At 41.4% G+C, this 25472-nt stretch overlaps 1 protein-coding gene across 6 annotated transcripts in view; it reads left to right on the top strand.

Moving 5' to 3' along the window:
* The window catches only part of LOC135221721 (protein lifeguard 1-like), a 236798-nt gene that overhangs the window by 121006 nt on the left and 90320 nt on the right, over positions 1-25472 (top strand). For all 6 annotated transcript variants that reach the window (XM_064259506.1, XM_064259507.1, XM_064259508.1 and 3 more), the window contains one exon: positions 14257-14468. In XM_064259506.1, coding sequence (XP_064115576.1) covers positions 14257-14468 — 212 coding nt within the window. The remainder of the gene's footprint in view (positions 1-14256; positions 14469-25472) is intronic.

Here is a 25472-nt window from a genome sequence, read left to right as displayed (position 1 = left end):
GTCAGGGATATTACCCATTCCCTAACGCAGAAAGCCACTCAGGATCTTCTGACTCGCTCCATAAGGAAGGGCCTACCGGGGAGTCAGTCTTTGGCTAAGAAGGAGGAAAAGAAGGTCTTGCAGCCCTTTCGAGGTAGAGCTCCGACCAGGACGGACTTCAGAAGAAGAAGACAGGAGACAGGCGCAAGAACAAGCAGGAGATCGTTTAGATCCCGTGCTAGAAAGTGAGTCACAGGTCCTCCAGACAGCAGTAAGAGCAAGGCTGTCACACTTTTGGCAGGCCTGGAAGAAAAGGGGGGCGGACACCTGGTCTCTCTCAGTCGTCAGGGAGGGTTACAAGATCCCTTTCTTGAAAAAGCCGCCACTTTCAAGAACACCAAGGGCCTTAGTGGCTCAATACTCGGACGCTACGAAACAAGCGGCTCTCCTAGATCTAGTAGACCAGATGCTGGGAAAGGGAGCCATAGAACCTGTACTGGAACTAGAATCCCCAGGCTTTTACAATCGCCTGTTTCTAGTACCCAAGAATTCGGGGGGATGGAGACCCGTTCTAGATGTCAGCGCACTGAACATCTTTGTAGAGAAGACCAAATTTACTATGGAGACGACTCAGTCGGTGCTGGCAGCAGTCCGTCCAGGGGACTGGATGGTGTCTCTGGATTTACAAGATGCCTATTTTCATATCCCCATCCACCCGAATTCAAGAAAATTCCTAAGATTCGTGATTCAGGACAGGTGTTTCCAGTTCAGAGCCCTATGTTTCAGCCTCAGCACAGCCCCTCAAGTCTTCACAAGGGTAATGTCGAACGTGGCTGCTTGGCTTCATCAAGAAGGGATAAGAGTATCCCTATACCTGGACGACTGGCTGATAAGGTCTCGATCGAAGAACAAGTGTCTGGAGGACTTGCACAAGACGTTTCTCATGACCCAAGAACTGGGACTTATCATAAACAAGGAGAAGTCCCAGATGGAACCGAGTCAGACTATTCTCTATTTGGGGATAGTTCTGGACTCGGCTCTTTTTCGGGCTTTTCCTTCTCAAGAGAGGCAGAACAAGTGCCTCGGAAAAAGTGCAGCAATTCCTAGGGAGAGAGAAGTGCTTGGCGAGGGATTGGATGAGTTTGCTGGGCACCCTCTCCTCGCTCGAGCAGTTTGTCTCCCTGGGAAGGTTGCACCTCAGACCGTTGCAACACTTCCTTTCAAGAGCCTGGGACAGGAAGAATCAAGAGGACTCCTTTTCCTTTCCCATTCCAGCAGACGTCAAGAAACAGTTAAGCTGGTGGCTGGATCCTGCGAAGTTGGGGGAAGGAATATCCCTGTACAAGATCTCTTGAAGTCGTTTGAAACGACTAAACACACAATAAGACCCCCGGCTTGGAATTTGGATGTGGTTTTGAAATTCTTATGCGGCAGGAAGTTCGAACCCATCTCGCAATCGACCCTTAGAGATTTGACTAAGAAAACGTTATTTCTGATGGCTCTCGCCACAGCAAAAAGGGTCAGCGAGATTCAAGCGATGGAGAAGCAGGTAGGCTTCAGTCAATCCTCGCTAAGAATGAGAACCCATCCAAACCCTGGCCGAGGACGTTTGAGGTTCCTAACCTCACAAACTTAGTGGGTCAAGAGGAGGAGAGACTCCTCTGCCCAGTTAGAGCTCTCAGGGCAATATTTGTCACGAACCAAAAATTTAAGAGGATCATCCAGTGCTTTATGGTGTTCCGTTAAGGATCCTCAAAGGCCCCTCTCGAAGAATGTTTTGTCATTCTTCTTGAGGGAGACAATTAGAGAAGCTCATCTCTTATGTGAGGAGGAGAACTTCAGTCTCTTAAAAGTGAAGGCCCACGAGGTGAGGGCGATTTCTACGTCATTGGCATATCAGAAGAATATGTCAGTTAGACAAATAATGGACTCGACATTTTGGAGGAGCAATTCTGTTTTCGCTTCTCATTACCTCAGAGAAGTAAGAGTAGATTAAGAGAAGTGTTACTCTTTGGGCCCATACGTAGCTACGTCTTCGTTATTGGGCAAAGGAGTTACTACCTCCCCTCAACCTAAACTTTTAGTATGATATACCTTTTATTTGAGGTTTGTGTTTTTATGGTTGTCTGAGGAGTGGGTCAGCACCCTTAGTCTAGCTAGATAGGTTGATATCTAGTCTGCAAGGTTAGGTGGTTGGGTTGAGTAAGGTTGCAGATAATTGAAAGGGGAATAGGTAGTTCAGAAGTCTAGTCACGTTGTTGGTCTCGCCCCGTTTGACAGACTCTATTGAGTAGTTTCAGCAGAACAGGTCTCATCCTGGCTGGCGCTCCTAAGGGAAAGCGACTCAAGAGGCAGGAACCTTTGAAGTCGGCTGCCTTAGCAGGTAAGGAATCAAGGTTATTACCTACAACTTTTAGTTGTTTCCCAACGATGTTAGCTGTCTTTCACCCACCTCCAAATGTGTGAATCAGCTATATATATATAACTGCCAGGTAAGTTCTATTCATAAAAATGAAGTATTTATGATAAAACAAAGTTTTATGAATACTTACCTGGCAGTTATATATATATAGCTATAGTCTCTATCGGTCCGGCAGATTTTTCAAAACTCGCGGCAACCGCCGAGTGGTAGGTGCCGGTTAGGTGGTTAACAACCCTTACAGGGTGGTACCTGGAGTCATTCCCATTTTCTATTCCTCAGATCAGCTCTTGCCCAACCTGTCTCCTGAGGGGAGGTGGGTGGGCCTTCAAATATATATATAACTGCCAGGTAAGTATTCATAAAACTTTGTTTTATCATAAATACTTCATATTTGAAAAAGTACACTGGCTGGAAATCGCCGACAGTTTTCAAACGTCACTACTTGAAATCCTTGGAATCTCTTAAATTTCCGGCAGTGGCAGCGGGAAACATAGTTTCTCCTGACACTGTCTAGTAGTTGTAGTCGAAGATCCAGATCTCCTTTCTACCTGCCTCACCAATATTTCCCCTAACCTTACCATCAAGCTCAATCATGTTTTGAGCCTTAGCTGCCTAGAAAGGCTACATATGGTGATGTGTCCCTTATTTTTTTGCTAGGGGCACTCACGCTTGTAAATATTATTACTGATTGTGAGTGTTTGGTGATGTTCTCCCTTATTTTTTATGCTAGGGAGACTCACTTATATATATTATGAATGTTTACTAATAAGTCTTAAGGAATATTGTGAGTTATCCTCTCTTATTTTTATGCTAGAGAGTCTCACTTGTACATAGTTGTTCAATGGAATCTAGTTTTAAGTTATCATAAGTTAGCCTAAATATAGTTTTAAGTCCTATTATATATTTTAAGGCTAACACATGTTACATTATGCTAAGTTTAAGTTTATGTATGATAACTCTGTAAATATTTCAACTAGATTATAATCATTTTGTTTTCTTTTTGTTTTTTTGAGACCTTATTTTACTTCTCTCCAATCTTGTGCTAATTCTCTGGTACTATTTCACGAAGCGACACGGACTGGGCCCAGAAAAGGGATTTTGACGAAGAAAAAATCTATTTCTGGGCAAGGGTCCGTGTCGCCCAGTGAAATCCCCCCCCTGTTTTCTCCCACCCTTGCGCCCAAGATTGGTCTCTAACTTCAAGGATGGCCACGAGAGGCGCTGCGGTCGGCGTGGGAGGGTGTGTAGTAGTAGTTGCCGGCGCCGGCTGTGTATCAGCTCTCTCAGGGAGGGGGATTTTGATGAAGGAGAATTCTAAATGGCAAGAGGTCCGTGGTAGTGGTCTCACTCGCCCTAGTACCATACTGACACCCTCTTTTTATTTATGGTGAGCGAGTCAGTTACTCTGACATCCCCCTATTTTTATTTTTTCTCTGGTAATGTTAGTATCATTTACCTAGAAATAATGTACTTAAGGGATTATTTCACTGGGTGGCACGGACCCTTGCCCAGAAATAGATTTTTCCTTCGTCAAAATCCCTTTTATGGGGAAAATAGTGTACAAATTATGTATACTGTACAGTGAGGAATTCTGTTGAGATTCTCTCTCCCAATGGGTATTGTTGAATTATATATCATAGTTAGAATAATAAGTACCAGTGGTCAGTGGGTTAAGCAATTCAATGGGCCACAAGAAAATTTTTTTTTTTTTTCTTGAACGCCCTTATTTTTGTAGACATGATTAATTGTGAGGAAATCCTAGTACACATCTCAAAAAATTTATTGTTCAGTTTGAAAAATCTGTAGCATTATTAAATTATTCTACCAAGTCAAAGAAGTTGTGAAAAATCCAAAGTTTCATAAAAATCCTGAGATAATGGACAGTCACTGTAGGGTCACTAGAGGTCACTGCTGACCTGCTGATCATGTAAGGTTGCATTGTCAACAGGATTGAATAGCCATGCAAAATTTCAAGTCCATCGGATGAAAGGAACTGATTGAAAATTAAATTACAAGATTTGACCAAGACTAACAAACAAACAAACCGCAACCTAAATAAAAGCACATAAAAAGAAAAACTATTCAGTCTGGCTACTCATTTGACCCCCTAGGTTTTATGAATAACTTGGATAAATGCAGAGGATTTAGAACATATACAATCAAGCATAATAAGGATGTGATTGTCCAGTGTACAAACAAGAAAGGATACTCAAATATAGGAAAAACGCATATCAAAGAAATTTTGTTAGAATCTTGGAAATTTTCACTTAATTCAAAATATTGTCTGATCAATATATCCGATACAGTAATTAAATTTTTAAGGAATTGAAGCCATTGGAGAATATTTAAATTGTATTCTTTAAGACAGGCCCTTTTGGCCAGTCCCATGAAAATGTAAGTATTGTAACTAAACTCTGTGGTTTGGTTAAGCTATTTCAAAATTATAAAATTTTTATATTTTTAAAGCATTTTAGTTTGGACTTTCAACTAGGTGGTCTTTGTGGGTGTGATTAAAAGTCCAAACCACTAGTTTGTATCCTCTTAACTGCCCTCAATTGTTGCCATTATCCGCAAATGTTAACCATTCCTTCCACTCTCCATTCAGTGCATTATCCTGCCCCAGACTTTGCACTTCACCTGCTGGCCATTCTCTGATTTTCTTGCCCATTCCTTGTGTAAAGATATTGAACAATCATAGAAACATCACTTTTACCTTGGATTCTCCCTTACACCCAACCAGTCACTCTCTCATCTACATACTCTCACAGCATGCTTTACTGTCACCACCAAAGCTTTTGATATGTCCTGTGTAGACATAATATTTTTATATTTACTTTCCAAGCTGTTTCAAAACAAATACGTACATGATCACCTTACCCTCTTCATTTTAACCTAGTAGCAACTTTGTTTTGGATTTTTTCATGCAAATTGAGTTCTTTAAGTATTAAGTGAGGATAGTGAAAATATCCATAAATTTGGAATGTGATAATAGTTGAGTTCTGTAATAGATGGGAATCAAGTAATTGCACAATTTGGCAATTTGCTTCTTTAAAGGGAAGGCACCCGTTTAATTGAAAATGGCACGCTATTCTTCTCATCATGAAATTTAGTCTGTGATATGGAAATTTATTGATCGCCAATCTTTTTGTGCTGACGACTTTTCTGTCATGTAATATGTTAATATGTTGCAAGATTGTGTATGAAAGGAGTCAGAAGTATTAATTGTATGATTAGGGATCTTTTTAATCAGTTGCAAGTTGGGATATCATGTACTAATATGAGCTAAGGTCTTATATTGTGTAATAATCAGTAAAAGCTCTATAAATTCACTGTTATTAGTATTGTGATAGGACCACCATTTCATAAACGTAATGGAAATTTTTTAACCAGTCATATACATTTAGACATATATCCAGAGCATTTTCATATTCTTTTTTAAACATTTGTGCCTTAACATTTTTTAATGACATTCTTTAGTTATTCAGAAGGTTGTGTATAAAGACATTGCATGTTTGTTATATTTTCAGTACAGAAGTCAATGTATATATATAACAATTTTTCTTAATATTTTAGTCTTTCCTGTATGATTTTATTTTGTATTTTTGTACATGAACTTCCCTGACAGATATATACTTAGCTATAGTCTCCGACGTTCCCGACAGAATTTCAAATCTCGCGGCACACGCGACAGGTAGGTCAGGTGGTCTACCTTACCCGCCGCTGGGTGGCGGATGTACGAACCACTCCCGTAAGCTTGTCAGATTTTTCTCTGTCGCCGGGTAACGATAACAACTGTTGTCGGTTCCTCTCGATAGTTTTCCGATTCTCGCTTGCCTGGAGTTAATTTGGACTTCTTTTGGTGACGTATTCGCTTTGTTTGGCTTGGCATACGCTGATTGTGGACCGGTTTGATTTTGAGTTTGATTTTCTTTAACGATGTCTGATCTAGAATCGGTAGTTAAAACTTCGGTTTTGTTTAGGGTTTGCGTGAATGAAGGATGTAAGGTGAGGTTGCCGAAAGCTTCGGTAGACCCACACGGTTTGCATGAAATGCAGGGGGAATGAATGTGCTTTTGCTAACCCTTGTAATGAATGTAAGGGATTGAATGAAGAAGAATATAAGGCTCTCTCTTCTTATGTTAGGAAGTTGGAACGTGATAGAGTGCGTAAGGCTTCCTCTAGAAGTTCTAGCAGATCTAGAATGAGTGAGTTGGATGTGGATCCTAATAGTACTAACGTAGAATTAGAACCTTCTTCCCAAGTTGCAGCCCCGGCTCCCCGCACCGAAGCCGAAGATTCGCCTTCGGAGGCGGCAGCTCTGAAAGCCAAGAATCATTCTATGGATCAGAAGATTCGTCAGTTGGAAGGTAAGGAGAGTGTTAGTGATCAGTGCAGTGCAGTGTCCCCAGTGTTGTGGAGGGTGCGTCTGACCGGCTCCTTAGTGCCTCTAGGCCTAGACCTCTTCCAGACTCCCAGTTCCAGTGGAGTAGGAAAGTCGAAAGCCGCAGGAGGGCTAGGGAGAGCCCCCACCGGTCAGGCGTCCCCTCGCAGATCCTGAAGTACGCTCCCAGGCTGCCTCGGATCGCTACAAGAAGGAGCTCCTACGCCAATGCTTCTCCTCTTCGTCGTCTCCCTCTCCGAAGAGAGGTTGGAACTCCCCGGATGCGTCGCGCCCGTTGAAGAGGGCTTGGAAGGATCCCTGCAGTCCTTTGGGCTTTCTAGTCCGGAGGTTTTCCCGGAAGAATCGTCGGTGGAGGCGAAGAAACCCAAGAAATCCTGTGATCGTTCTTCTTCTCGCGCTCCGCGCTCGGCGCTCCTGCTTCCGAGGAAGAACAAGAAGATTCTCCTACCGAGAGTGTAGGAGTACTCCCGGGACTTCAAGCTCAGATCACGGCGCTAGCAGACTCTCTAGCAGTAGATCACGTAGGAAGAAGGACGTTTCTCTTCCGATCAAGAGATCTAGGCGCCGCTCTTCAGAGGATCGTTCTCCTTCATATGGGGAGGTTTCGTATGAAGGTGGGGGCTCGCGTGAGCGCCCTCGCTCGAGTGAGCGCCCTCGCTCGCGTGAGCGCCCTCGCTCGCGTGAGCGCCCTCGCTCGCCTGGCTCTCTCTCGATTTCAAGACGCCAAACATCGGTAGGACGCTCTATGGAGAAAGAAGTTTTTTCTTCAGATTGGATTCCCGCTTCCGGTAAGCGCACTGCACCTGCTCATCACGCGATTTCTTCAACTCCTCGCGTGAAACTTCTCCTCAGCAGCTCAAGATTCTAGAAGGCGCCCTTATACAAGTAGGCGTTCTTCTTCCAGATTGTCACTCTCCTCGAGTGTCGATCGTGACTTCTCTCCTGACAGGCATCTAGAGTCGGTAGGAGTCATGTGCATGATAGACGGCCTACTGTTAGCCGCTCCCCGCAAGGTAGGCGCCAAGAGCCTACTGCACATAGATCTCCATAGTAGGCGCTCGTCTCTTTTAAGGCGTCATACTCCTGATTGTTCTCCTAGGGGCAGACAACAAGAGTCTTTCAAGCGCCCTTCTCCGTGGTAGGCGCTCTCCGCTTCTAGGCGCACTTCTCCTGACCGTTTGTCTCTTGGTAGGCACCAGGAATCCCGGAAGCGCCCTTCTCCCAAGTAGGACGCTCGTTAGTTTTTGAAGCGCCCTTCTCCTGAATGTTACCCTCTTGTTAGAACGTCAAGAGTCTCGCAAGCAGCCTTCTCCTAGTAGGCGCATTTCGCCTTCCAGTCGGACTTCCGTTGATCGTACGCAACTGGACAGGTATGGAGAGCCGCGCAAGCGCTCTGCTCTCGATAGGCGCTCTTCTCCTGGCAGCCGCTCGCCTCAGGATAGGCGCATAGAGTATAGTAGCGCTCGCCTCCTCGTAAGCGCCCTGTGGATGTTTCCGAGGATTCTCGGAGTAGGAGACCCTACCTCTCCTTCGGCTGAGATTCCGTATACCTCGAAGAGGAGTCTCATCGTAGACTTCCCAGATCTTCTCATCGTTCTCCAGTGGATGTGAACTCTTCTAAGAGAGGGCGTTCTCCAACCTCTCGCTCAACTCCTGCTAGGATCCCTTCGTCACATAAGGATCTTCCGCGCTCGCCTCGAGAAGACGTCCTAGAAGGTTCGGATGAGGAACCGAACACTTCTGCTGCTGTCTCTTCTTACAAGAAGCTTACAGAGCTACTTTTATAAGTTTTTGGGGATTCCCTTACGCCTACGGCTCCTCCTTCTCCTCACTCACTTTTTTCAAACTGGCGAATGAAAAAAGAACAAAAAAAAATCAAATAAAGCGAAGAGTTCTTCTTGTGTGAGGATGAAGCCAACTCTTTCTATGAAGAAGGCACTGAGGAGTTTTGGTTCCTGGATGGCTTCCAAAGAAGAAGCGGGGAAAACGATGTTCGCTTTTCCTCCTCGAAGTTATCAGGACGCGCGGGTTTCTGGTACGAAACAGGAGAGCCCTTAGGATTGGGTCTACCGTCTTCGGCTGATTCGGATTTTTTCGGCACTGGTAGATTCGACAAGGAGAACTGCCCTTAACTCTGCTAAGACGACTTGGGCAATGAATGAATTGGATCATTTGCTCAAAGGTATGTTTAGAGTGCTAGAAGTATTTAACTTCCTTGATTGGTCGTTGGGAGTCCTAGCCAAGAAATTTGAAGTGCCAGAGTCAATTTCGCCAGAAGATCTTATGTGTGTTTTGTCTTGTATGGACAAGTCGGTAAGAGACGGAGCGAGTGAAATCGCCTCCCTTATGGGGCCGGATCGTGAAGAAGAGGTCGGTTTATTGTTCCTTCTTAACGAAGTCGGTCTCCATGCTCAGAGGTCTTCTTTGCTGTTTGCTCCTCTGTCTACTCAGTTGTTCCCGAAACATCGAGTGCAGGACATTTCGAGGTCACTTTCGGCAAAGCCACCCAGGACCTTTTGGCACAGTCGGCAAGAAAAACCTCGCCCTTCCTTCCCTACCAAGGCTAAGAAGGAAAGGCAAGTGTTCGAGAACCCTTTCGAGGGGCATCTTCATCAAGAACCCTCTACGTTTAGAGGTCATAGACCTTCAAGAAGGGGTAAGACTTTCGCCAAGTCTGTTAAAGCCCCCAAATAACTTGCAAGTCCTTCAATCAACGGTGGGCGCCAGACTCTTAGAGTTTGCAGAAGTCTGGGCCCCCCAAAAAGGGCGGATCCTTGGACCCTTTCTATTTTGAGGAGAGGTTACCTCATCCCTTTCCGTCGAAAGACCTCCCTTGACGGCCATCCCAAGGGAACTGACGGCCAGGTACAGAGACCCCATCATGAATCAAGCTCTCCATCTAGCAGTAGATCAGATGCTGGAGAAGGGGGCTATCGAACTAGTGACAGACCATCATTCATCGGGCTTCTATACCGCCTTTTCTAGTTCCGAAATCCTCAGGGGGATGGAGACCGGTGTTGGATGTAAGCGCCCTGAACTTCTTCGTAGAAAAGAAGAAGTTCACGATGGAAACGCCTTCATCAGTGCTGGCAGCACTTCGTCCAGGGGACTGGATGGTTTCCTTGGATTTACAGGACGCTTACTTCCACGTACCGATCCATCCTTCCTCGAGGAAGTTTCTCAGATTCATGATGGGGGGGAAAATTTTTCAGTTCAGGGCTCTGTGTTTCGGCCTCTCGACGGCCCCTCAAGTGTTCACGGGATTTTGAGGAATGTGGCTCAATGGCTTCATTTGAAAGGGGTGAGGATATCCATGTACCTCGACGATTGGCTAATAAGGGCCAATTCAGAAGATCGTTGTTTGAAGGACTTACAAGTAACTTTAGAATTGACAAAGGCTTTGGGACTTCTTGTCAATTTCAAGAAGTCATCACTAATTCCCGAGCAAGAGTGTGTGTATCGCGGGATACAGATGAACTCTCTGAGTTTTCGGGCTTTTCCCTCGCAGGAAAGGATAGCCCGAGGATTCGAGAGAGTAACAACCTTCTTAGGGAAAGAAGTATGCACAGTGAGGGAGTGGGATGAGTCTGCTGGGGACGCTCTCCTCTCTGGAGCAATTCGTTTCCCTAGGAAGGTTGCACCTGAGACCACTCCAATTCTTTCTTCATCGGAATTGGAGTCGTCGTTCTCAGGATTTGACGTTCTCCCTGTCGTTATCCCAGGACATCAAGAAAAAAACATCTTATGGTGGACAGATCCCAACCTCTTTGCGAAGGGACTGTCTCTTCAATCACAGACCCCCAACCTGGTGTTGTTCTCCGACGCGTCGGACATGGGGTGGGGTGCAACTCTGGGAACCAGCGAAGTGTTCCAGGTACCTGGGTGGGGGACCAGGTAGCCTGGCACATCAACAGAAAGGAGTTGATGGCTGTGTGGTTGGCTCTGAAGGCTTTCGAGCCCAAAGTCAGAAGATCGGTAGTGCAGGTCAACGCGGACAACACTACAGCTCTGGCACATAACATCAGGAAACGGGGAGGGGGGGACGCATTCCTTCCCTTCCCCTGTACGAGACCGCAAGAGACCTTCTTCGGTGGGCTAGAAGAAAGAGGAATCAAGCTTCTCACCAGGTTCGTGCAGGGAGAAAGGAATGTAAGAGCAGATCTCCTCAGCAGGAAAGATCAGGTCCTTCCCACAGATGTGGACCCGTTCCATCTGGGATGGTATGCCAGAGCCTGTGGAAGTTATGGGGCAGGCCACACATAGACCTCTTTGCCACGTCAAAGAACAAGAGGCTGGATCCTTACTGCTCTCCGATATCAGATCCAGAGGCAGTAGCAATAGATGCTCTTCTTCTAGACTGGAACGGACTCGACGTCTACGCGTTTCCCCCCTTCAAGATCCTGGGGCTAACCATCAAGAAGTTCGTAGAGTCCGATTCAACGAGAATGACCTTAATCGCTCCCTTTTGGCCGGCCCAAGAATGGTTCACAGAGGTTACTGGAATGGTTGGTGGACCTTCCAAGATCGCTCCCGCTAAGGAGCGATCTACGAAGACAACCCCACTTCGACAGGTACCACAAAAATCTCCTCGCTCTCAGTCTGACTGGTTTCAGACTGTCCAAAGTTTGGTCAGAGCGAAAGGCTTTTCAGCAACAGCTGCTAAAGCAATCGCAAGAGCGAGGAGACCTTCCACCTTGCGTGTATACCAGTCAAGTGGGATGTCTTCAGACGTTGGTGCAAGAGGAAGAACATTTCCTCTTCCAGTACCTCTGTGACCCAAATTGCGGATTTCCTTATTTTCCTCAAAGAAGAATGTCATCTGGTTGTGTCAACTATTAAGGGATACCGCAGTATGGTTTGGCGGCGGTATTTCGGCATAGAGGCTTAAATATATCCGATGATAAGGACCTGCATGATCTTATTAGATCATTTGAAACCATTAAGCGTCCTCATGTAGTACCGAACTGGAATCTAGACGTAGTCCTACAATTCCTTGGATCGTCTAGATTCGAACCTCCTGGCTTAGCCTCTTTCAAGGATTTGACGAAGAAGGCTATCTTCCTTTTGGCCCTAGCTACAGCTAAGAGAGTGAGTGAGCTCCAAGCTATTGAGGGCAATGTAGGGTTTTTTTAAGGAAGATTCTATGGTGTGTTCATTTCTTCCAAGTTTCCTGGCAAAGAATGAAAACCCCATCACGCTTTCCTTGGACCCAGGAGCTTTGAAGTTCGTAGTTTATCTTTTCTAGTAGGGGAAGAGCCTGAAAGAACTCTTTTGCCCTATGAGAATTATGAAGTATTTCCTTAAGAGGAAGGAACAACTTAAGGCTAATCAAGATGTGCTTTGGTGCTCCGTAAAGGACCCCACTCGGCCCATGTCGAAGAATGCTCTTTCCTTTTTTCTGAGAAGCCTTATTACAGAGGCACATGTTGCCTGTAAGGAAGATCATTTTAGACTACTGAAAGTGAAAGCTCACGAGGTGAGAGCCATCGCAACTTCGCTTGCATTCAGAAAAAATATGTCTGTGCGGAACTTGATGGAGGCGACTTTTTGGAGATGCCAATCGGTTTTCGCAAACCACTACCTACGTGATGTAAAAATCACATATGATAAATGCTTCGCCTTGGGTCCTTTCGTATCGGCGGATTCGGTGCTGGGGCAGGGAGCTGAAACTTATCCTGTGTAAATTTTTATATGTTACCCTATATTTTATATTGTTGTTTTTGGTTGTCTGAAAAGAGGTTGCAGGAGGCACCTCTTTTTGTCGTAATATTAACCCTTTGTATTTTGGTTAGGTGGTCTGGTGGGTTTTGGCTCCTTGCAGAGGTAGTGGTAAGGATCTGTTAGGTAAGCGGACAAGGTCCCTCTAACAGCATCCGACTTGGATTCTACCACAATAGGGGATCACAGATCCGAGAGTCTTTCAGCATCAGGTCACGTCCTAGCTGTAGCTCTCCAGGCAATGCAGACTCAGAGATAGTATCTATGAAGTCTTCATCCTGAAAAGGTGAGAACCAAGGTTTTTATATCCTACAACATTAGTTGTTTCCCGTCTTACCTGTATTATTGAGCTGTCTCTTACCCTCCACCAAGGGTGCCAATCAGCTAAGTATATATCTGTCAGGGAAGTTCATGTACAAAATGATATTGTTAAACTACAATAAAGTTTTGTACATACTTACCTGGCAGATATATACGATTAATGGCCCACCCAGCCTCCCCTCAGGAGACAGGTGGAAGAGAAAAATCTGACAAGCTTACGGGAGTGGTTCGTACATCCGCCACCCAGCGGCGGGTAAGGTAGACCACCTGACCTACCTGTCGCGTGTGCCGCGAGATTTGAAATTCTGTCGGGAACGTCGGAGACTATAGCTAAGTATATATCTGCCAGGTAAGTATGTACAAAACTTTATTGTAGTTTAACAATATCATTTTTGTCCCTATAGGTGCAGTAAGGTAACATATTGTTATAAAAAAAAATAGTTTAACCAGACCATTGAGATAACAGAATTGTGTTCAGCTTTTGGTCATTATGTATTTGTATTTCATATGCTGATAGCATTGTAGAGTCTAGTTGAATCTCTGAAAATGATGAAATCCATAATTCATAAGCGTCATGTTTAAGGTAGTATAAAAGCTATCTTACAATGTCAAAATAAATGGTCATATTATTGTATGTTGGAAGTAATAGAAGGTTTACTAATAACAGGGATATTGAAAGTATTGTGGTATCAAATTTTAGGTGTTGGCAATTCGTAACCTATCCATCTTTGAAAAATAAATTTAAGAGTTAAAGCAACCACATGCTAAACTGCAAATCTTGTGATGGTAGTGCTATTCCAAAAGTAACAACTAGATTATGATTGCAATGTATATGGGACATGTTTATTTTGTTTTGCTTAAAGAATTAAGGGTCAGTTTTGCAATTGAAAGTTTTTTAAGTATTTTAGTGGAAATTATTTCTATACTGTATGTTAGAATCATGCCTTATAAAATGCAGTATACGTATATGGTTATTATAATTTTGAGTAGCCTTGAATCATAGTGTTTTGTGCTTGAGATTCTATGAATAAAACTAGTTTTTGTAACTGGAAAAGAAAGGTTAATGCAGTAATAAACTACACTTTGTTCATTATGCTGTACAATATTCACCATCTACAGTATTCATAGTTTTAGATGAAGCTCCGATTACTAGTGTAGACATTTAATTTTTATTTAGTTTAATCACAGTAAATACCAGAAAACTTCCTATATTTGCTGTTCTTTATCATTTTTTAAAAATTATATTGTTATATAATGTAGAAAAAATGAAATTATCATAAAATTGAGGTCAGATATGGAAAAATGCATTTTTATAAAGTATCATTTTTTGATAGGCATCTTCTGTAGGAATGAGGATGATATTGATTTAAAAATCACCTTTTGTACTACATGGAATTCTTATTTTATATTATAGGCTCAACCAGTATACAATGCCAGTGGTGGAGGATTTCCCATACAAGATGGAAACCGAGATGCTGGAGTTCCTAAGGATGATGTGCTGCCAGAAACCTTTGGAGGTTCATTTGGAGATAAAGCAATCCGCCATGCGTTTGTTCGCAAAGTATACCTTATCTTGATGGTACAACTGTTGGTGACACTTGGAATTGTGTCCCTTTTTACTTTCCAGTAAGTTAAATAGTAAAATTTTTCCACCAAAAAACTATTATTTAAATTTTCAATTTAGTGAGTACATATCTTTAAATACAATTTCTTATTGTTCTTGTTAATTTTTATTACACTACTTTGGGTACCTCTGTTTTTGGTTCAACTACCATGTGTTAGTTTATTGCACACTGTCTCTAGTACTTGAGTTTCTTTGCAGTATTCCCTCAGCTCTAGCTGCCCAGCTTTTTGCCCTTGTATTTGTCATTTATTCCCTTTGTTCTCTGTTCATAGGGGTCCAGTTTCATCAAATTAAGCTTTCACGATTTTTCACCTCATTCAGAAGAAATACTTTGATTTTAAGAGTAGATATGTGACTCAGTCTATTATAATTCATAATATTAATGCAAGGGTGAAGCAAGTTAGAAATGCTTTGATTTGAAGTCTAGAAATGTGATTCGGGTCTCGTATAATTCATGATATTAAGGCAAGGGTGAAGCAAGGCTGAACTCTGATGTTTTTATCATATAATTTTGGTCAGTCATATGCACACACAAGGAATAACCTGGAGTAGGCGCTTATTGGCCAAGCATAATTCCAGTGATTAGTATATTTGAATAGTATATCTGTACATAGGAAAGAAAAATGGAGCCAAGAGGGATAGTTTAGGAAAAAAGATAAAATGGATAAATGAATTAGAATTTACTCAACTTCGAGAAGTAGGTCAAATTGAGAAACACAGCAGTAGTTGTTAAGTCAACATAACATATCATCCTTTCTTGAACTCCAAGAATTGACATTAAAACACTACCAGAAGAGTTTCATAGTTTTTACTGCCTGTTGTGAAACCTGGAGCACACACTAACTAGAGCAAAGTATAGTCGTGTAAATATAATTTTGTGCAAAAAAAAATATACTGGATTGGCACTGAGGATAATATCTAGTGGTGGTGTCAGTAAGAACAGTAATTGTTTGGAAAAGAAGGCTTTTGTTTTCTTTTAGCAGTTAGGCGTAAATAAGTAAGGTACTATATGGTAATAATGATATATCTCTAGGGTAAAGGAAGTCCTAAAAACAATCCCCAGAGGCATTCAACCTGTTACCAGTTTCTTAGGGTGCCTTGGATTGTTGTATATCCAGCTTCACAAACTTGTTCCATGAAGGGAATAAAAATTGACATTCATTCCAGCTCTTATTGAATTTATTGTATATTTTGAATATACAGTATTCATCATTGGTACTTGTCCAAAAGATCATAATGCAAAAATTGCATTGTGTTTTAAATGAACATGATTAAGGTAGTCATGCTTTGATTTGTCAAACACTTCTTCCTGCTGAGATGCACAGACCTACATGAGACAGAGAAACATTCCTTAACGTTACAGGAATGTTGACAGGTCCACATGCTGAGCTGCTCAAGACATTTTTTTTTATATATGAGACTTCCCAGTAATTATATATAGATATTAGTTTCCATGTGTGGCAGCTAATTCAAATTTCACAGGTAGGGCTTCGATTGCTCAGTGTAGGTATACAGTGTCATCCCCAATGGCAATACGGGGAACGACTTTGCTAAGCACTTCATTCTGTTTTCTGCCGCACTTGACTAAACGTCGAGTGCTTTTACAGCAATTTGTTCTTATTTTCCGGTTATATCACCAGATTTCCGTAGTGTTACACAACCACTGGAACACATTCGTAGCCTTCAAGCAGGGTGAGTTGTCTTTTGTTTATTTAATTCAGATTGTCATTAGGCCGGATATGTACATGTATTCTCTGGCAAAAAACAAAAGCAGTCAGATTTTCAAGATCAAGAAAACAGGAATTAATTCCTACTTTATTCATAAATAATGATATAATTGAATATGATGATTAGATAAATTTCCTTGGTGTAATACTTGATAAAAAACTTACATTTAAAGAACATGTAGAACGAACATATAGAACAACTGGCGATAAAAGTTTGAAAATCCTTAAATATAATAAAAGTAATTGCGTATAATGACTGGGGTGCTGATAGAACCTCTCTGATAAAAGTATATAAGGCTATTTGTCTAAGTAAACTTGATTATGCATGTCAAGTATATGGTAGTGCTTCTAAAACCCTACAGAACTTCCCCCGTGGAAAGTGTATGTAGAAGCAGGAATAGATCCCCTGAAAGTACGAAGAGAAGAAATGGGATTAAAATATATAGCTAAAATAAATAACCTTAATGATAATCCAAACACCAAATATATGAAAAACTTGACAAATAATTATGACAATAAACCAAGAGCCTCTAAACCATTGGAGAATAGATTAAAACCTGATATAAAACATCTAAATTAGGAACAAGTAGCATATCAAAAATAACCACTCCTAAAATACCTCTGTAGAGACATGCTAAATTAGAAATCTGTGAAAAATCATTTAATAAGAAGGTAACAGATGCAGAATTAAGGAGTGAATTTCTGTCACACCAGGAAAAACATAAACGGGACATTAGTATTTATACAGATGGTTCCAAGTCGAAGGAGGGTGTAGGCTATGCTGTAGTAACAAAAAATATAAAAATAAGGGAAAAAATGCCAAAAATATGCTCAATATTCACTGCAGAGGTAAATGCTATAGTAGAGGCTGTAAAACACCTTTATGGTGGGAAAGGCAAATGATACCTTTGTAATATACACGGATTCTTACAGTGCTTTAGAAGCACTAAGACAATGCACAGTTTCTCATCCCGTAATTGAAGAAAGAAGGGAGTGGATAGATATAATATTAAAACAGAAATCTATAAATATAAAACTATGTTGGGTCCCTTCCCATGTGGGCATAAAGGGTAATGAAGAGGTGGATAAAGAAGCCAAAAAGGCAGTAAAAAAGGAGTATCAAAAAGATACAAATACCTTACAATGACATTAAAACAACAACAAATGAACACTACTGTCAATCAAAATGGGAAAATGAATGGCTAGAATTGAATCATAAATTAAAGCATATTAAATCATCTGTAAAACCTTAGAATAGACAACAATGTCAAAGAAGGGAAGGTGTCATATTAACAAGATTAAGAATAGGACATACATACTTAACACACAAATACTTGATGTTGTAAGGCGAGGAAAGACTGGCCCCTTACTGTGACCATTGTCGTGCTATGGTCACAGTCCGTCATCACTAACTGAATGCAATAAATTCGAAAAAAAACAAAGATCCAACAACATACTACAGGCAGTCCCCGGGTTACGACGGGGGTTCCGTTCTTGAGACGCGTCGTAAGCCGGAACGACGTTTGGAAATATGTCTTAAACTAATAAAAAGTTATAAAAACCTTACTTGTAATCCTTTGGTTACACTACATGTTGTTTCCTGTGGTTTTATGTACAACCTGGAATTATTTTCATAAAAAAATGCTGGTTCTTGAAGGTAAAAACTATTGTAATCCTCTGGTGACACTGCATTCTTGAAGTTTTATGTACAACCTGGAGTGATTTTGCCAAATCTTGAGGGCTACAAGAACAGTTGATTACTATTTATGTATCATATAGACTAATTAAAGTAAACGTATCTTTAAATAGGCTTATATATTAGTATCAACAAAACATTTCCTGGCATGAGTCAGAGGCTGTTTAATGAAACGAACACTTCTCTGTCATATCTGTTCAGAAAATAAACGTTACATCAATCCCCGAGACCATTGTTGCCAAGACCTCTCTCTCTCTCTCTCTCCTTCATCTCCTCTCTCCTCTCTCTCGCTCTCTCTCTCGTCTCTCTACTCTCTCTCTCTCTCTCTTCTCTCTCTCTCTCTCTCTCTGATCAAATTACACTGGAACCTTGACATACGATTGCCCTAATATACGAATGTTTTGAGATACAACAGAAAATTTGCAAAAATATATGCTTTGATATACAACGAAATATTTGAGATGCAATTTTACGATGTGATAGTTGTATAGGCGACCGATAAATGGCGTTCAGTCTGTTTGTTGGTGCTGCATCGTTAATACGTCGTTGTTTAGTTCGTTGTATTTGTGCCTATTTTTCGTGTTATTTTGTCTATTTTATTATTAACCATGGGTCCCAAAGATAAGGACAAAGCAGGTGATAAGAAAAAACCCAAGAGAATTATTTCGATGGAAGCAAAACATGAAATTATAGCAAAGCATGAACGTGGCGTTCGTATTGTCGATTTGGCAAACGAGTATGGTCGAAGTCCTTTTACAATATCCACGATCATCAAGCAGAAGGAAGCTATAAAAACCTTCCAAAGGCATCACCATTATTTCTAAACTACGAACTGATTAAAAAAAATAAATAAAAATTAGTTTAGCAATGTTATTTCATTTGTGTTTATTACGTAGTTATTAGTGTACATACGTAAATAAAAAGAGAACAAATCGTTCCCTGCCACCCTTCCCTACCTCCTCCCCCTGCTGGCCTCGCGTCATCTTTCGTTGTGGTAAGTAAAACTCCTTTCTTTTTTTTAATTGATTTTATTAACATTTATTATCATTTATCACATTGCTATGTTATTTTATCATTATGTGTGTTATTACTAGTTTATTTGTGTATAAATTGTGTATATTATATGTAATTTAGCTGTGTTTAGGTGTGGTTTCATAGCGCTAGAACGGATTAATACATATTACATTATTTTAGATGGGAAAAAATGCTTTGAGATACAACTGTTTTGATATACGACGATGGTAACAGAACAAATTAAATTCGTATGTCAAGGTTCCAGTGTACTGGATAATGTGTCTCTTTGGATACTTCGATTTTGCCAAATCTTGAGGACTACAGGAACAGTTGATTACTATTTACGTATCATATAGACTAATTAAAGTAAACGTATCTTTAAATAGGCTTATATTATTAGTATCAACAAAACATTTACTGGCATGAGTCAGAGGCCGTTTAACGAAACGAACACTTCTCTGTCCTTAACTCGGAGCGTCGGAAGACGCTCTCTCTCCTCTCTCTCTCTCTCTCTCGTCTCTCTCCTCTCTCTCTCTCTCTCTCTCTCTCTCGTCTCTCTCTCTCTCTCTCTCTCTCTGATCAAATTACTGGATAATGTCTCTCTTTGGATACTTGGAATTTGCGTTGTAATCTAACCAGAAACTTCGTTTTGTTATTATTACTGAAACAAGCAATTATTTTTATTTTTTCATTATTTGCGTTTTTGGACTGTTATATGTAAACTTTGCGCACCGCAAGCTAGTATGTATTCATTCGCTCGGAAACTAGTTCTGCATATGAGGCGTCACTAAAAAACATAGAAAAATACGACATAAAAAGTGTCGAAAATCATCATAACCTCAAAATTTTTGTTGTAATCTAACCAGAAACTTATTTTTATTAATATACTGTGCTAAACTATAAAGGATTTTTATCATAGTATGCGTTTTTTAAAAGCGTCGTTAACTCGGAGCGTCGGAAGCGTCGGCGTCGTAACCCAGGACGGATTTTTCCATTGAATATTTAAGAAAAAGCGTCCTAACCTCGGAACGTCGTAAGCCGGAACTGTCGTAACCCGGGGACCGCCTTATATAATATACCACTTGAAGAACTATTGGGAGAAAATGCCCCACTTCAAACATAGTAAATTATCTCAAAGAAATAAACCTGCTTTATATGATATAACACTTCTTATAATTTCATAGTTATACAGTAAGCGCTGAATGGCCTTTGCTGCCCCAGTGCTTGGTGTTACACCTAAACTTTATAAAACCAACAAACCAACCCCTTATTCACGTTGTCCGGATTCCCGGACTCACATTTGCGGATTTCTCTCAAGAACGTTTCCCCGCATTATTTGCGGAAAATTCGCACATTCACAGTATTTTTCCATGAGAAATATCCATAAATTCCTGGCTTTTTTTTATCAATTTCATCATAAAATGCACTTTTTGTGATAAAGCTATTAAAAAAACCAAGCATGAAAATTTTTAGTGGGTTTTTCTTGAGTTTTAACTAACAAAATAGGCTGTTTTTAGTGTTTTTGTAAGGGTTCCAAACATTCGCGGGTTCTAACTATTCACGCGGGGGTCTGGTATGCATCCCCCGCGAATACGGGGGGACCACTGTAGTTCTTGAATGTAAAAACATTCATTCAATTAGGCCAATTACTTTGCATACATGTTTTACTTACCGGGCTTATGCTATGTGCAAGTCATCGGATAATAATTGCCTTTAGTAATAATGATTTCACATCATTCCTTTAGGCCAAATTTTTGTTTTTAGATTTTGTTTGCCAGCCATAGGGTCTTACAAGATACTGGTAAATAATTTTTGAATGTTATTCCATTCTTTTATGCCACTTAGCGTCAAGTGGCCTAATGTCGAATTTTGAAGGAACGGAAAAGTTGGGAAGAAATTTCGTCATTGCATTAGGAAGCTTACACCATGTAAAGAAAAGGGTGGAGCTTGGACACTGACAAGGCAAGAGTGCTCAGTCACATGTTTTGAGGTTTAATAAGCGGCTGTATATATTTTTCGATCAGTGCTTCCACCTCAATTTTTGCCTGCTATGTATCACTTTATTGCCCCTTTTGACCTTAATATGGGCCAAGACGGTGATTTGAGTCAACAGATAATAACAGAGATATGTCATTGAAGCAATCTGGCCTTAAAGCCAAGCAGATAACTCATCAGCTGGGTGGAAGGAGGCGTTTGGTTCGATGCTGCATTGCCAGATTTTATGAAGGTGGCAACCATGAGATTCCATCTCAGAAAAAGCCTAAGAAGACTTCTGATCGAAGTTTGACTGTTCTCAAGCGTCAGTTACATGTAGGTGCTTGAGGGCATCTGTACTGCACTTGATAGCTCTATAAAACAAATGCATTCTAAGTGGGAATGTGCTACCAGGGAACTCGACCTATGGAGTCAAGTGAGGAGTATAGTAATGCCTTCCCACTGAGATTTTGTTTGTCTTAGTATTTTCTTTCTGTCGAGGGTTAACTCCTTTTCAAATCTTTGCCCGGCCATCACAGACTTAAGTCTCTAGTTGGCTCTGGATTGTTGCATATGATTTGTGTTTTGTGCTCCAGATTTGGCATTGCGAGAATCATCAGACAGATATGTTTCATTAGACTCATTATCATCTTTCTGTTTACCCCATGGTACAACAGAAGTCTGAAAGTCTTCTGCTTCATCGCAATTAACCCATAGACCACTGCGATGATTCAGAATGATTTGTCAGACAAATGCATGGTTTTTGTCTTCTATATATATACTTTTTCTAATTCATAAAGTGTTCAACTAGTTCACCCTGTATTGGGATGAATGCTGGAAGACTTCGCTTGCCTTTATATCTCTGCTTCCATGGTAAAGAGAATAGTTCTTCCCAGATATAATTCAGAAATACCTTTTATCGTAAATTAACGAAGTTTGGTTGGCCCTGCTGAAGGTCCCTCACATACTCACACTGTACTGAGCGTGACTTAGAAATGTATATGTCATCATGACCTGTGCTGCATTGACTCATTATCCCGGATTCTGGGGCAAATCAGAACTGATGTTCCTAACTACTTTTGAGTCTACGTCAAAATCCTGGTTATTGAGTACTCCCACTCTACCAAGGTCGGAGGAAGACGCCCCATCACGGTCAGTTTCCTGTAACGTGACTGATGTATGTGCCTGGTGGCAATCCATCAAGTTTACTTTGATACAGAGTATGTTTCACTTATCAGATCGAAGTTCTTATGTGCCCCAGCCAGTTTACTACTGCTGATTCATCTGAAGATTACTCAGTATGAAATGATATTCACATGCCCAATCACCAGTCCAATGTATATCACCATACATGTAAATACAGAGAGACTTCCCTCTGACTGATAACCTCTCCACCAGATCATTGTCTACTGACCAAATGCCTTTAATGGACAGAAACCTCCACTATACAGGCAGTCACGGCCAAAGAGTCATTCTGTATATGTGAGCTAACGACCTTTGTAGTCGTTATGCCCGAGGTGACATACTACACCCAAAATCTTGAAACTATTAGTTCAAAAAGGGATACTGGGCAACCTCCAGACTTTGAGATATTAATTCTAGCTATCAGTGGTGCCTCTTCCCCACACGAACCTGGTAGCGATGATTGTGCTACGATAAACTTTATTAGTCACTCATCCTGGGTCCTCCTTAATTACTGGAACCCATCCTTCCGTTCGGGACATGTAGGAACAGGTAGAACCTAGAGTTTGCGTAACCTCCAGGTTGTTCCCAGTATCACAAATGGAATCCTCAGGCTCCTCAAAGGGTGAAACCCCTGAGACCGCTCTTACATGGTTTTTCCATTATACGAGTTCCTCTCTGGACGAGTGGTTTGTGCACTCACCTGCCAAACCGATGGTCCGAGGGCCAACTCCCATCTCGGCCAATGCAGAATCAGAGAAACTTATTTCTGGTGATAGAAATTAATTTATCGATATAGTGCGGTTCGGATCCCACAATAGGCTGCAGGTCCCGTTGCTAGGTGACCAATTGGTTCCTAGGCACGTAAAAAATATCCGATCCTTCAGGCCAGCCCCAGTCCTAGGAGAGCTATTAAACAGCTCAGTGTTTTTGTAAAAACTAAGATAGACTTAACTTCGCCAATTATATGGACTATATTATAGGAAAAAACCCCCAGAGAATGTCCTATGATAATATATCTTATTCAGACACATCCTAATTATCCTCCTGTCCAAGGAATTAATCTGTTAACAGGACATGGCTCATTTTTCCACAAGTAATGTTAATTCCTAACCATGAAACACCCTATGCGGTGACCTGTTAAAATATACGGGCTTATGTTCAATATGCTACCCTCCAAAGGGAAATCCTATATTGCCAGAAACCATCATGGTGCTATTCTCGAGTAACCTAGTCCAGAATTGTACCCAACATCACGGTTTGGTTATGTTAGGCTATGTTAACCCTTCTAATTAGGCTACGACCCTGTTTTGGTTAGGTTAGGCTATTTTAACTCTTCCAATTAGGCTAGGCTAACTCCTCCATCACTTGGGGTAGGTTAAGTCCATCAGAGATGTACTCTTAACTAGGCTAGAAACTAAATGACTTAGGTTAGGGTAAAGTCATTCTAGAAAGTTTGGGCTATAAATGCTAGGCTACAACCACATACTTTTAGGCTGAGGTGGTGAAAGTGTTTCGAATAGGTAGCCTAGGCACTAGCCTATGCTCGGCTATACTTATAACCTTACTAATTCGCCCAATCTTAGATATAAAGGCATGTTCAAGCAGCCAGACCATATTAAGTCATCAACCCACTGTTAGGCTAAGTTGACATGTACGACATGTATGCCGGAACCACCTAACCTATGAGTTAGGCTAAGCGAACCCGGCTACTAACTAAGAATTGTGCCACTCAGACTAATCTAAGATAGTAAATGCAGGTTCAAAAACTAAACCACAACCATTAGCTAGTCCAAGCCAGCACATGCATACCCAAACCAGTAGTTCGGACAGCCTAAGCTAAGAACTACTACTCAGATTAACTAAGATAGTAGCAGTAGACTCGGACTGGCTGGAATAGGCTACGAATTTAACCACTTGTTAGGCTAAAAGGTATGACCCAATTAGCCTGGCTATGGCATCTTAGGTGACGAGTGCCCTACTTAGGCTTGGCTACCTTAAGTGGCAAAAGAAAGACATTCACTCTTCCTTTCGATTTCATTAAGAAGAATGGTTCTATAGTACTTTCGAGGGAACTAATCTTTCGATTAACTTTTAACTACTTGTGTAAGAGTCCAAGCATTTAGTCAATATTCTTATAGAAAGAAACCAGATTACAGTGGACCCCCTGTATTTGCGTTCTCCAGATTCGCGGACTCTCACATTTGCGCATTTCTCTCGGGAATGTTTTCCCGCATTATTCGCGGAAAATTCGCTCATTCACGGTATTTTTCTATGAGAAATATCCACAAATTACTGTTTTTTTATGAATTTCATCAGAAAATGCACTTTTTGTGATAAAATTGTTAAAAAAAACCAAGTATGAAAATTTGTAGTGGGTTTTTCTCGAGTTTCAACTAACAAAATAGGCTGTTTTTAGCGTTTCTATAGGGGTTCCAAACATTTGCGGGTTCTAACTATTCACGGGGGGGGTGTCTGGTATGCATCCCCCGCGAATACCGGGGGACCACTGTATACCAACAAGTATATAAAACATGGGAATTCTTCTTACCTGTAAAGGTTTGAAGTTTTCTGGGGTCAACCCAAAGTATGCTAATTCCCATCATTTAAGCTGTATACGATTATTAAGAGGTATCCATATCCTTCCATCAACCCCTGCATTTTACATGTTGTAAAACGGACTCTACATGACTTGAACAAGGTAATTCATACACTTTCGTATCCTTTTTCAATCCAAACACCATGTCAATCCCCGGGGAAGCATGCTGGCAGGTGTGTCGTGCTTCCCGAAAGGTTATTGAATTGACTAATCAAACCAATCACCTCCTCATACAAAGCCAGAAACTCTTGGTTTTCTCTTTCCTCCAGTTTTAACGCACCATACTCCTACCCACTGACAAACATCCAGGTGCGTCATGACCGTCCTACCATACGGCCACAGCATCTTTGATTTTTAATGGCCACTGATGGCTCGATCTCAAATAGTCAGTAGGATTTGAGAAGGTATCTATTTGCAATCCTATGTACAAATATGAGAGCAATTTTATCATATTGCATTACTCTGACATCTAGAGTCCATGGAAAACGTTTGTAAAAGCATTGGCGTATGTATCAATTTCACCAACGGCATTGTAGTCTCTCATAGACCCCTTGTAGTCACCACTGGCAACTTTGCGTCGGCTGCTAGCCCAGCGACCATCAACGCTTTCGGTCGTTCTGACTTCTATAAACAGCTTCGTCCGCTTTCTTTGAGCTTACCAGCCACTGCCTTTTTGACTTTTTTTGCTGATTGGGCTGTGACAGTCCTAGTTCGAAGATGAAGAAGAATTTACTCCTCTCCTCTTGACCCGAGGATCAGTCACAAAATCTTGTATCCTCCAACGCTCGACTGGTACACTCAGTGACGCCACCAA

Source organism: Macrobrachium nipponense, chromosome 3, assembly GCF_015104395.2.
Source record: "Macrobrachium nipponense isolate FS-2020 chromosome 3, ASM1510439v2, whole genome shotgun sequence".
Lineage (NCBI taxonomy): Eukaryota > Metazoa > Arthropoda > Malacostraca > Decapoda > Palaemonidae > Macrobrachium > Macrobrachium nipponense.
Note: the sequence above shows the minus strand (reverse complement) of the source record. Positions and strands in the feature narration are given on the sequence as shown.